This window comes from Anoplopoma fimbria, chromosome 12, assembly GCF_027596085.1.
Source record: "Anoplopoma fimbria isolate UVic2021 breed Golden Eagle Sablefish chromosome 12, Afim_UVic_2022, whole genome shotgun sequence".
In the NCBI taxonomy this organism is placed as follows: Eukaryota; Metazoa; Chordata; class Actinopteri; order Perciformes; family Anoplopomatidae; genus Anoplopoma; species Anoplopoma fimbria.
Window position 1 is genome coordinate 1,387,663 of NC_072460.1, and position 12,757 is coordinate 1,400,419.

Genomic DNA, 12,757 nt, shown 5'->3' on the forward strand with positions numbered 1-12,757 from the left:
GAGAGCATGTGCAGTGCAGCCATGCTTGTTAACTGAATAACCCAACCGAAGAAAGCTATTTGTGAATATGACTCGTGTAATATGAAGAAACAGTGAGTGATAAACTGAAGCAGCTGTGTTGTTGTTGCTCTTGTTAAGCACAGAACAGAGACCCAGGAGCAGATGAATCCCCAAATGAGAAAATCTAACAGTGACCTCTTTATCACCTGACTCATGCATCTGTGGTGTGTGTGTGTGTGTGTGTGTGTGTGTGTGTGTGTGTGTGTGTGTGTGTGTGTGTGTGTGTGTGTGTGTGTGTGTGTGTGTGTGTGTGTGCACGTGCCTGAATTTGTGAACTATCTCAACACCTATAACAGAGGCCGACAGCTGACTGCAGCTCATTACTGCAGGTCAGGACAGGTTGTGGGAAAGAGGAGGCACATCATTAAACTGAGCGAGCCACATTTATTGGCCGTCGTTTAGGGTTGTAAAGGTCAGGAGTTGAAACCATTAATTCAAATCAACTCTGAAAGTTAACTTGTTAACTTGTTGTCAATCCGTCTTAAAATGCATTTTTTTCTGAGATATTGTACTATTTTATGGTGAGTCATGTGTGCTGTGTCGGCAGGAAGACGTATCATGACAGCGAGGTCTTGGACCATCTCTTGTTCTCTGGACAAGAAGCAGCTGACAGAACAGGTGGAGGGTGTCTTTACTGTTGACACTCCATAAATCAAATGAATACATTTATCTTGCTCTTTAAAGAGACAAAGTTCTGTCTGCAAACATACTGATAACGTGACACTGAGTATAAAGTACTGTAGTGCAAATTTGGGGCCAGGAACTCTAATTGAATATATAATTGAATATCAGAGATTTTATGGTTTAAGATAAACAAATTAGCCAATTCATGTAATTACTGTGGAGGTCTTACTGTAGTTTGTGGAAAATAATGGTTACTGTTAAGCTCCAAGTCTTCCAACTTTACCACCAACAATATCCAAATTCAATTTTAAAAAAGCACACAAATGTCACTTGACAGATGCTTTTATCCCTCATGCTCATTCATAACCATTTCAGGAAAGATGCCCCTACAACATAATCATCCTACTATTGAGTCGCTTGTAATTATCTTTTTAATGGATAATTAAAATTTGTATTCCTTGATTGTTAAATTGAGCTAATTTGGAATCAGCGCTGCAGCAGGATTACTGTAGTAATAAACCAATACCGCTGAGTTATCATCTCTTAATGAAACTGAGAAGTTTTCACTAATTGCCCGCATGGTCTCCTATATAGGCTACATGCTAATTGCTGCCAGTGACCTTAACCTTGGTGAGATTCTCCACTAATAGCATTATTATTAAGTCAAACAACTGATTTGTCTGTGCTGCTCCGTTAATTAAAACAGAACCAATTATTCTAGTTATTACCTCTGTGTGTCCCTGACTCTTTGTTTCAGTCCAACACAAAGCCAACATGTTACAGATCAACAAATCACCCAGTGGATGTAATCAGTAATCATTTATTGATCGAACATACTCGTACATTTAGCATAGCTTGGAAAGTACAGATTTGATTCAATGCTGAGAAGGGGAAGGTGGAGAAACACATCTGTGTGTGTGTGAATACGTAATGTAAATATACATAGAATATCAGCACTGACCTTAAAAAACAAGTTTATCGGCCCTAGCATGCATGTGAGATTTGTCATACAGGTGATGGTCACAGAACAGTAATTAAATACAGGAACTTTTTGAAACAGTTACCAGCTATTTCTCTTTTTTCTCTTTGTTTTTTCCTCACTCACTGAATGCAAAGAATGAAACAATTAGGGAACAAGCCAGGGATGAAATGGGAAATCAGGAGAACAGGTGGAAAATTGGAGAGGAACGACAAAATAGGAACGAAGGAAAGAGGAAAAGAGTGATTGTAGAACAACTTGCATAAAGAATAAATAATGTGAGGGTTGGTATGGATATATAAAGTATATATAGCATGCTTCATGAGCATCTGTATCTAACTGAATACAAAATGTGAAGGGATTTCCAATTTGAATGCAGCAGAATCGGCTGGTTTACTCACAAAAACAAGGATGAAAGAAGATTTGCATTTCAGTAGTACGTGTAGTATACGGTACACAGGTCTGTGTGTCGACAGCAGAGATTCAGGCGGAGATAAAGAAAAATGAAAAGCAGTCAGTTTCAACTGGGAAAAACCAAAACATAAAAACTGTTTATTACTTTATCCTGTTGTACACTGTGGTGATTTTATTTGCCGTCACAAGAGTCAGAACTGGGATAATTAATGGAAACAAATACTTCAGCCTGCAGAAATGAGATGTAGCTCACCAAATTTGGAATTCAAATGTACAAGAAGCAAATGTTTGGCTTGTAATCAGCCATAAATCAGTGCAATCCTTTTATAAATGAGGTCCAAAAGACCAATTGTAAGGAAGAGAAGAGAAAAGCAAGTGAGAAAAAGGGATGGAAACAGAGAAAAAGGGCAAAGACAAATGGCATGTCATATCACCAGGGTTGTATCTACAGTGATGGATCACTGTTAACAGCATGCAGTGTGTGGGTTACTGTTGGATCTATGTGGCCTGAGGGGATTCATCTATAGAATAACGGTATCAGTATGTGCATCTCTCAGAGACCAAACACACAGTCTGTCATGGTTATTTTAATTCTGCAGACTGGAGAGACACAGAAACTACAGGCGGACATGTGTGTGTAGGAGAGTATGACAGTAGTATGACAGTAGTATGACAGTAGCATTTACATTCAGATGGGTGACGAATACACTTGAAGGTCAGAGGTTTATGGAAAGACTTTTCAGGAGAGGAAGGAATGTTCTGTGAAGTTGAGCTGTAGATGTTATCAGCTGGTGGCTGGTTGTTACACTGATTTTTATTTTGTTTCATTTTCAGAATAAAAAAAACTAACATCCGTCACAAGGCTTTATTGGATGAGTCATTCATTGTTTCTCTAAAAGGCATTACTTTTGCTCCAATTGTTAAAAGCATTTGAGTCATACTCATATAAAGAATTTCATCGTATCTATGAAGAAAACGGATAGGAAAACACTTGAACTTCCAAACCAAGTGGCACTAAAGTTAGGACAGGCAAGCTTAAGCTCTGATTGTGGGTATATAATAAAGTACAGGATAAAGGGATAGAAGGGCTCTGAGCAGAGAGATGGCAGTAAGGGTGGCAAAGAGGAGGGAGAAAAGAATGAGAGACGGAAGAAGAAGGTCAGAGCTGTGAGGCCTTAGGGGTGAAAACATGGCATCAGGAGAAACACAACGATGACTAAAGTGAACATAGCCTATCTATTATATGCAGACATCTCTTTACATAAACAGTAAGACAATGAAGTCCCTCATTGTGCATCTCTCCTGCTTGAATACTGTGGTTATTACACTTCTGGTTAACAAGACAGTCACTGTAAATAATCAGGATACTGTTAATATCCCATTCCCTTTTCTAAAGAAAGGTACATGCGAAAATAAAAAGATCAGTCCATAAAAAAATCCCATAAACCATTCAGGGACAAACAACATTTAGTGAGAAGTGAGTAATAGATTAGATACTTGTGTACGTTGATTTTTTTTGTTCCAACTTGAGATATTCACTTTAAAAAATAAAAAAAAATTACAAAAATGTGTGGCGGAGAGTTTAAACAAGCTATGGCACATTTCAACAGACATCAGCACTGTAGGTTGCTCAAATGGGAACACATTTCACATTTCAAGGATCAATTTTAAGGTCATTACCAAAATTTATAAATAACACTTTTTTTGGCATAAAACTCTTCATATATATATTTTTTTTTTTTCATGCCATTTCATGCATTTCCTAACGTTATGGCACAATGCCCTAATGCTGTTTTTGTAAATAACTTATGAACACCTGTTAAATCTGGCACATGGTTGGTTGATACTGAACATTTGTGATTTGTCACGCAGGATAACTGTGATTGGAGGGCTCTGAATAATCTCATGAACACAGCAATTAAGACTCATATGCACAGTATATATTCTGTACCCCTTTGTTTTTTTTTAAATGACAATATATATTTGTGTGGCATGGATGAATACAAGGTGGGTAACATACATGAAATGGGACTATTAACAGTTAAGCAAGGCTTATTGAAGGAAAAGGTTGTGTTAATAATGAGGAAATTTAGAAAGTTGGTTGAGTTATGTGGGATGCTTGTACCCATTAGAGCAGAATTGGAAATTACATAGAAGTGCTTCTACAGAAAAAGAGCATCCCATCTTTGCAAACTATTTCTGGACTGGCATCATTAACTTCTTGAAGTCTCCATGGAGCGGATCCCAGTCACAAATTGTCTGACAAAATGAGGTAAAAGGGGACTTTATCTTAGCCGAAAAATGAGGATGTGATGAAACTACAAATGCACAAACGAAGGTGACTGTGTGAGATGGTCGGGGAAGTCGGGCCAACAGTGACCACAGGATGAGTGAATGAAGACTAAGCTATAGTTGCCTGATGGGCGGAAGGTTAAGGGTGTCCAGAGCGCTGTGGTAGAGCTCTCTCAATGCTCTCAACAGATGCAGACGACAAAACATCTGGTTGAAGAGATGAGGCAACGGCTCCTGGAAGGAAAAACAGAGAGACAAGAGAAAGAGAAAGTGTGTGGAGGAGTTAAAGAAAGAGAAAAAAGAAAGGAAAAAGGTGATGATGGCAAGGTTTAGATATTTAGAGACAAAGAACAATATTAGATATTGCTAACGTCAGACTGAGCTAATGGGTTTTTGGTTTTTTGCGAGACAGTAATCACATTCAGTCAGTGACAAAAAGTCACCAGACGGGGCAATGTGCTATTAACACACTAATCTAATATGATGTTAAACAGGAAGGGACCAAACACACACACACATCACACAGACGACACACAAGCCTAAATTGGCAAATATTTACAGATATTTATATATTTATTAAGACTCACTGAAAGAGTGCTCATATTTCCTTTTCAGTGAATAGATGAATACATAATATACATAAATGTACTGTAATGAGTGGTTATACATATATAGAGTAAATAAATCCTCACCCCCAGCACATGGACTCTGTTGTAGTACGAGCTGAAGTCTTTACTGAGAGACACGAGAAATTTACAGATCTGAGGAACAAAAAACACGTCCATGAGTTAGATAAACATCTGAACAGTCGAGTTTAGTTCAATAAACACCTTTGATCAGTTTTCAGTGAATTTCAATCCCCTGACCTGTTCAGTCTTAATATTGACTCTGGCTCCTCCCCCTTCACAATCTAACGCTTGTCCCGATTGGTCCAGCAGCTCGGAGAAGGGGATGAGGTAATTGAACAGGAGAAGCCACTCGCCCTGTCAATCAAAACGCAGAGACAGCAGGATAGGATTAACACTGAAATGTTGGAAGGACTTCTAACGTGAATATTTTTTAATAGAATGAAAGTAACCTAAAGAAATGAACAAGTAAGAGAAGAGAAGAGAATAACGTGGTACCTCTTCTTTCAGAGAAGAGAAGTCTAGCTGGGAGCCTTCAGGGATTTCAGGGTATAAACCTGCAGATAAACGGTCAGAAAACCTTAATGAACAATACAATGTAACACAACCCTAAAAACAGGTTTTCTGTAATGTTGATCGAAGAGTTGAAACATGAATTGTCTTGCAGAGCACAACTCTCACCCTTCTCCACTCCTCTCTCGTAGCTGTCGAACAGAGTGTGCAGTCTGGCACAGTTATACATCACAAACACGCCTCCTCTCGGCCCTTTGGTGGACACACCGCCTTCCTTCTGGACGTCCAGTGTCACCTAAACAGACAGCTTTGTCAGTCATTCTGACGCAATCAATTACATCAAAGAGCAAACTATCATCAATTTCTGCGACAAGTTTGTCAAACACCCAACGCACGTAACCACCTGCCCACCATCTACTGCCAAAAGCAACGCTATTGGCAGTAGAACCTTATTTGCTTTGATTGACAGCAGAGTTCACCACATTCCAACCAGCAATCCACAAAAAAGAGACGCACACACATACATCCATATACTCCCACTCCTTACTGTATCAACTACACCAGCTCAGAGATCAATTTCGTCCGAAAGTAAAAGCTCAGTGTGTAGCGAGTGTGTGGTCCAGTGTTACATTACAACGGCAAACAATGTTTCTGTTTCTTTGTTGTCCCAGGGTAAATATTCAATGTATGAATTGCAATGCATTGATAGTACATTTTTGCATGTAGTTTGCATGCACATTAATATATGTATATATGTACATGTGCATGTTTAGTTTTTGGGTGACAACATTCTTTACACTCAATTATGTCGTCAAAGAGGATTTAAATGTTATTCCTTCATTTATAGCATACTGTAGATTGTGGCAAAAGTGGCAGATAAAATGTCTGAGTGTTGGACAAAGAAACTTGCCAGCCGTAGTGGGATAAAGTAAATAAAATAAAGTTAATATTTTAACTCTGCCTGAGTGACACATTCAGGAGCAAACACAGGTGTGACGATGACTCACAGGACTGGTGTGGACCGTCGACAGCAGCTCAAATCTCACAGTGGCAGAGGTCATGACCCTGATGATGTCATCCCACGTTTGACCTACAAGAGGAAGAAGAGGAAGAAGAGGCGGTGTTTCACTCCAGTTAACTCACCTCAGCTGTAGTTAATGCTAATTAGCATCAGTCAGGTCACTTAGATAAGTAAGTAGCATATAATTAACAATGAGCATGCACATAATTACACACACACACCTTCTACTTGATCTCCATACTTCATCTCTGAAGCCTCCTTCATCTGACCTCTTCTCAGCCTGGAGCAAAAGAGGGAGAAAGAAACGATAGGAGCCTCGTTTACACAAAACAGCCGGGGCTAAAAATATGCAGCAATAACACAGAGATGAAGATAGCACCATCAACACTCATTGGTGTTCTTTTCATTTAGTTTAATTAGAGCTGCAATTTCACAGTGCAGACAAGATCCTTGTGAGAGTGTCTTTCTGATGCAGAGCTTGGTAGCTGCACATGGAGACGGAGAGAAGAAGAGGACGGGAAAAGAGACCGGGAAGACAAGTGTAGACGGAGGGAAGATAGAGAACCTAAAGAAAGATATGTGGAGAAAGGACAAGAGAGGACAAGAGAAGAGACACAACAGTAGACAAAGACGGTGATGTGTCTTACTGCAGATATTGTGCAGCAGTGAGGTGACAACCAGGAGTCTTCACAGGCCCACACACCAGATGTCTCTGCAGACACAGAGAGCACAGCAGGTAAAAATAGGACCACAATGCAATACGTGATTGTGTGTGTGTGTAAGTGTGTGTTTCTACCTGTGTGTGTGTCGCTCCACTGGCTCTCCACAGCACTGCTATCTGCTGCTGACGGAACTCATCCTGACAGGAAGTCACATGTAACGCTGTTGCCATGGCTACCTAGAAAAGAGGCAGCAAGGACATATGAATCAATGCTTTGTTTTTTTGCTGTGATTTTTATGGAGAAAAAAAGGAAATCATCAGTGTGTTTGAATGCTGCAAAGCTGTGTGTGTCTTACTGTGCAGTCGACAGTGGCCAGGTCCAGCTGCGCCAGGTGAGAAACACTGTCTCTGTGTACTGAAGCAGACACACCAACAATGTCTCAGTAGGGAAGATACAATACCAACTATCTGTTATCCTACTTATCTTTTCTCTTAAAAAGGGACAATATGTTGATTCTCAACTTTATCTCTGCATATCTGCGTTTGCTATATAGTGTGATATGTGCACTTGTTACTGACGGTCTCTCTGTGTCTCTGGGGGTCAGCGGCTAGGATTGTTGTTTTAACGTGACAGTGACGTACTTGGTACACAGAAGAACTACAGAGTGCTGATTCAGCTTTGGGGTTATATATCTTCATTGTTCTTTTCGCTTTTGTTACCTTTACAACAGCGAAAATGGCATCCCGAAAAATGAATACAGAGGATGTGTTCATTTTACAGTGTAGTTTTAACACTGACTCTAATATTCAGCCGTATTCAGCCAGAGAGGACGATCAAGGCTGCATTGGGGGGTGATATGGCCAGCAGGGACTCTCCAAAACCTGAGCTGCCCTAAACAAACAGATTGCCCTCCGCTGCCAACAGAAGAATCATTCTGCTCTAATGAATGTCAATAGTGGGCAGTTTTTGTTGAATGCTGTCGCTGACGACTACCCAGAGAGAGAGAGCCGTGTGTGCATTACTATGCATACAAGTTTTACTCCTATTGGACAGAGGTTTGCTGGATGGTATTAGTGAGTTTTATTTAGTTTCTGTCCAGTTTGAATAAAGTGTTTGTCGATGAGTTAACAAGTCTGCTCAGTGTTTAAGAGAAACTTGAATTCAGAAGGAGTATTGTTGAATTTTTCTGTTTAGGTGTCAGAATATTTCCTTCATTGACGTTTTGTGAGTTTATTTTTTTTAGCTGTGAGACGTAGCAAAACTTGCCCCTTGCACACAATGCATCCTGGTACATGTAGGCATATAATAAAGCAAGCACTGGGAATGTATTTCTTCAGTGGACTACATTTACCAACAGCACTGATTGGACATGGTAACACATGCAACTCTGTCATGTATGAAAGGAATAGTTCAACATTTTGGGAACTACACTTTCTTGCTCTCTTGCAGAGAGTGAGTTGAAATCACTCTCTTATCTGTCCGTTTACGGTTGCCCGGAGAGTTTTGACCTCTAGTAGCACTATAGAATATGTTTATGCATTTATGTTTTAAATGGGTCACACACACAAGGCACCGTCCAGCCAACTGTTCCACTGATCGATAGGTGGCAGTAATGTTCCAAGATACACAGCAAAGTAAATATAAAAAGGGTGGGTGTCGCTCAATCTAACAAAGAGTGATATTGATTAACTGTCAGTTATTGTAAGCATTGACTTTGACAACAGGTTGGAGGTGGAGGAGGTGTGCAGAAACTTTGCAAAAATACAGACAGGGTGAGTCTTTTTCAAACAAGCAGAACGTCGCTTAGATTGTTTGTTGATTCACGGAACAGGTTAGGACATCTTTATGAGGAAAACTGAAACAATCTGATGTTTGTTTGTTGCAGTTGGGAAGAAGTGTAAGAGTCTCTGATGGTTACCCGGCAGACTCACTCTTACTGGCCGAGAAATAGTTCTAGCATGTAACTCCCTTTAAAAGCACAGCTTGTTTTTTCTGTGTACAGTAATTTATTGTTGTTAAGCTTCTCAAATGCCATTATAAAATGCATGGAGCACTACAAGGCTCTATAGTTCAGCAAGCAAACATCTCAGACATCTTAAAGCATCTTCTCATGAAACCAAAATATCCTTGTGACCTCACCTATACAGGTACCGAGGCTGGGGTCGTATCCCAGCAGTCCCTCCTCCTGGAACACTCGCTTCAGGTTGACCCTGAGAGCTCCGTCGTTCTCCCCCTCCTCCGCCTTCCTCCCTCCTCCTCCTCCTCCTCCTCCTCCTCCTCCGCTGGTTCTCCTGCCTCTCTCCATTTCCCTCTCTCTGTACGGGGAGTTCTCCAGAGCCTCCTGAACCTTCTCCTCCCGCTCCTCATTGGTCCAGCTGGCTGGGACTGTTGGCCAATCGATGCCCAGAGCTCGGAGAAAGGTGATGATGTCGCTGTCTTCTGGGAGCGTTGGGCAATAGGACACTGCAAATCTGAGACAGGTAAGGAGATGTTTTACTAATCACAGCAGCCATTTAAATCTATGGCTGCATTTAACAATTATTTTATAAGCATTCGATCTACTTTTTCAATTAACTATTCTTTTAGTCTTTTATTTGACATAAAATATTGAGCCCAAGGTCACAATTATAAATTTCTATTAAAAAAAAGGAAGTAAAATATATAGCACTGATGAATTTGTTTAGGATGACAGTAACTTCAAGGAAGTGGATGTGTGTGTGGACAATTTAGAATCTGCAATAAACCCAGAAAACTCACCCCTGTCTTCTCAACAGCGCCCCCATGTGGTCAGCCAACAGAACAGTCCTCAGCTGGCCCAGAGTCAGTGTATCAGGAGTGGGTGTGTTGGGTTTAGGATGCAGAGCAGGGCAGTTGAGCACCACAAAGCCTTGCCTCTGACCTGAGGGCTTCAGGTACTCTGTGGCTCCATCTGCCAGGACATCCTTAAAGGCTGCGGGCCGGTCCACCCTCACCCTCAAACCCTCACCCATCACCTCCCCACCAGCTATGGGGAGAATCCCACTGCCACGGAGGGACAGTACTCTGGACATCACTGCTGGAGGGACCTGGGTGGATAAAAGGAGAATTTAGAGACTCATATATATGCATGCATTAACAAAAGTATATACGAGTGTTTGAGGATGGAAAGGTGTGAGTGGAAAATACTTCATTTTAGGTAAATACATGACTTGATATTGTACTTGTATATACTAAATAGCTCTTACTTTCAGATGTCTATCTGAACAACTTTTGCACATGCATTTGTGATAATAAAAATGCAGATCACTCAGTCAGTGCAAATACAATCAGATGGTGGTATCTGCTTAAAAAAAACCATCAGTTTATCTGTAAAATCCTTACACATGCTTTTGATGGAGTATACTACATGCAAAACATATCTGCATCCTGTTACACAAGGATGCATGAACACGCCCACATGTGCAACGTGCCAGAGGTGTGGGTTCAAAGATACATTTGTTTAAATGATGACACAACCGAAATAACGCCACCTTTGTTGACAGACTGGTGTGAACTCATGTTTTTCAGTTGCAGCACAGCTAAGTGGTCGTCTGACCCAGATTGCATGAGCAGCTCATGGGTTAATAATTACTGCTGCAGGCTGTCAGTGTCTGGTCGATGAGCAGTCAACGGCGGAGGGATTCAGCTGTCAGTATAACACATTTATGATTTGATGATTTAAAAGAACTCAAGTCAGCTTTGAACTCGTTCATCAAGCAGCCAATCGGCCTCAGCTGAGCCTTATGAAGCAGGTAGTTCACTCACGTCCTTTTAAATATCACTGCTGATCAGAATCACTCTCACCTATTTAGCAACAGTCAAGGACGGGACTATACTGCTGAGTGGAATGATACAATGTTAACATGCCCGGTTTTAAAACATGTGTCTTTCAGTGCAACAGAATCACACATAATGCATAAACAGAATCACACATAATGCATAAACAGAATAACATAATGCATAAACAGAATAACACATAAAGCATAAACAGAATAACACATAAAGCATAAACAGAATAACACATAAAGCATAAACAGAATAACACATAAACAGAATAACACATAAACAGAATAACACATAAACAGAATAAACATAAAGCATAAACAGAATAACACATAAACAGAATAACACATAATGCATAAACAGAATAACACATAATGCATAAACAGAATAACACATAATGCATAAACAGAATAACACATAATGCATAAACAGAATAACACATAAACAGAATAACACATAATGCATAAACAGAATAACACATAAACAGAATAACACATAAAGCATAAACAGAATAACTCATAATGCATAAACAGAATAACACATAATGCATAAACAGAATAACTCATAATTCATAAACAGAATAACACATAATGCATAAACAGAATAACACATAATGCATAAACAGAATAACACATAATGCATAAACAGAATAACACATAATGCATAAACAGAATAAAGCATAAACAGAATAACTCATAAACATAAACAGAATAACATAAACAGAATAACACATAAACATAAACAGAATAACACATAAACAGAATATAAACAGAATAACACATAATGCATAAACAGAATAACACATAATGCATAAACAGAATAACACATAAACAGAATAACACATAAACAGCATAAACAGAATAACACATAATGCATAAACAGAATAACACATAAACATAAACAGAATAACACATAAACAGAATAACACATAAAGCATAAACAGAATAACACATAATGCATAAACAGAATAACACATAAGCAGAATAACTCATAATGCATAAACAGAATAAAGCATAAACAGAATAACTCACATAAAGCATAAACAGAATAACACATAAACAGAATAACATAAGCAGAATAAACATAAAGCATAAGCAGAATTAAACACATAAAGGTGAAGCCCACCTGTCCGTCGGCGTACAGCGTGGTGAGCATGGTTCCCGGGGAGAGGAAGTCTCTGCTCCGCAGGTTCTTGGCGCTGCTCTCCTTGAACCAGAGCTTCTCCGGCTCGGGGGAGACTCTGTCCCCGGACATCAGCAGGCTGCAACCCGGGGCATCGACACGCGTCCCCCGCAGTGAGGAGCCCAGAGCCCGGACGGTGGCGGTGATCCGGAGGGGAGAGGACCCGTCGGTGAACTCCATCCCGACAGGTGAGGAGCACGGACAGGTGAGGGGACAGGTGAGGTGCGACCGGGCTGCAGCTCACACACTGCTCATCATCCTCCTCCTCCTGCAGACTGGGAGCGTGTACTGGGTCTCCTCCTGCAGACTGGGAGCGTGCACTGGGTCTCCTCCTGCAGACTGGGAGCGTGTACTGGGTCACCGGTCGATGCCAGATATCGGCTGTAAAGGAGCTCTGCACTGGCTGTGCTTCCTCTGTGCGGAACCAATGAAGTGCAGTCTGTTTCTTCCGAGACCAATATCCGTGTAGGACCAGTGGAACTGGGGGAACTGGTGATACTGGTCCCACAGCGCCGTCCAGGTTGTGGTGGAGTAACTGCAGCCAGAGGACACCTCCTCTCTGTCACTGTGAGCAGTGCTTCTA

The 12,757-nt window shown here is 40.6% G+C and overlaps 1 protein-coding gene across 1 annotated transcript; it reads right to left on the bottom strand.

Annotated features, from left to right (window-relative positions):
- Positions 1–1,527: 1,527 nt before the first annotated feature.
- Positions 1,528–12,757, bottom strand: dalrd3 (DALR anticodon binding domain containing 3). The gene is made up of 13 exons (XM_054609046.1): positions 12,118–12,757; positions 9,949–10,256; positions 9,331–9,662; positions 7,547–7,605; positions 7,326–7,427; positions 7,177–7,241; positions 6,751–6,809; positions 6,516–6,598; positions 5,677–5,803; positions 5,494–5,552; positions 5,236–5,352; positions 5,062–5,130; positions 1,528–4,603 (listed from the first exon to the last, which is right to left on the bottom strand). The coding sequence occupies exons 1-13, from the start codon at positions 12,352–12,354 to the stop codon at positions 4,484–4,486; spliced, it is 1,737 nt and encodes a 578-aa protein (XP_054465021.1). The 5' UTR covers positions 12,355–12,757; the 3' UTR covers positions 1,528–4,483.

Excerpts from the sequence above, each read along its gene's own strand:
- dalrd3 (XM_054609046.1), bottom strand. The coding sequence starts at position 12,354 with ATGGAGTTCACCGACGGGTCCTCTCCCCTCCGGATCACCGCCACCGTC. Across the intron at positions 10,257-12,117 it reads CGCTGTACGCCGACGGACAG|GTCCCTCCAGCAGTGATGTC; the intron begins GTGGGCTTCACC and ends TTATCCACCCAG. Across the intron at positions 4,604-5,061 it reads ACAGAGTCCATGTGCTGGGG|GAGCCGTTGCCTCATCTCTT; the intron begins GTGAGGATTTAT and ends TTTTCCTTCCAG.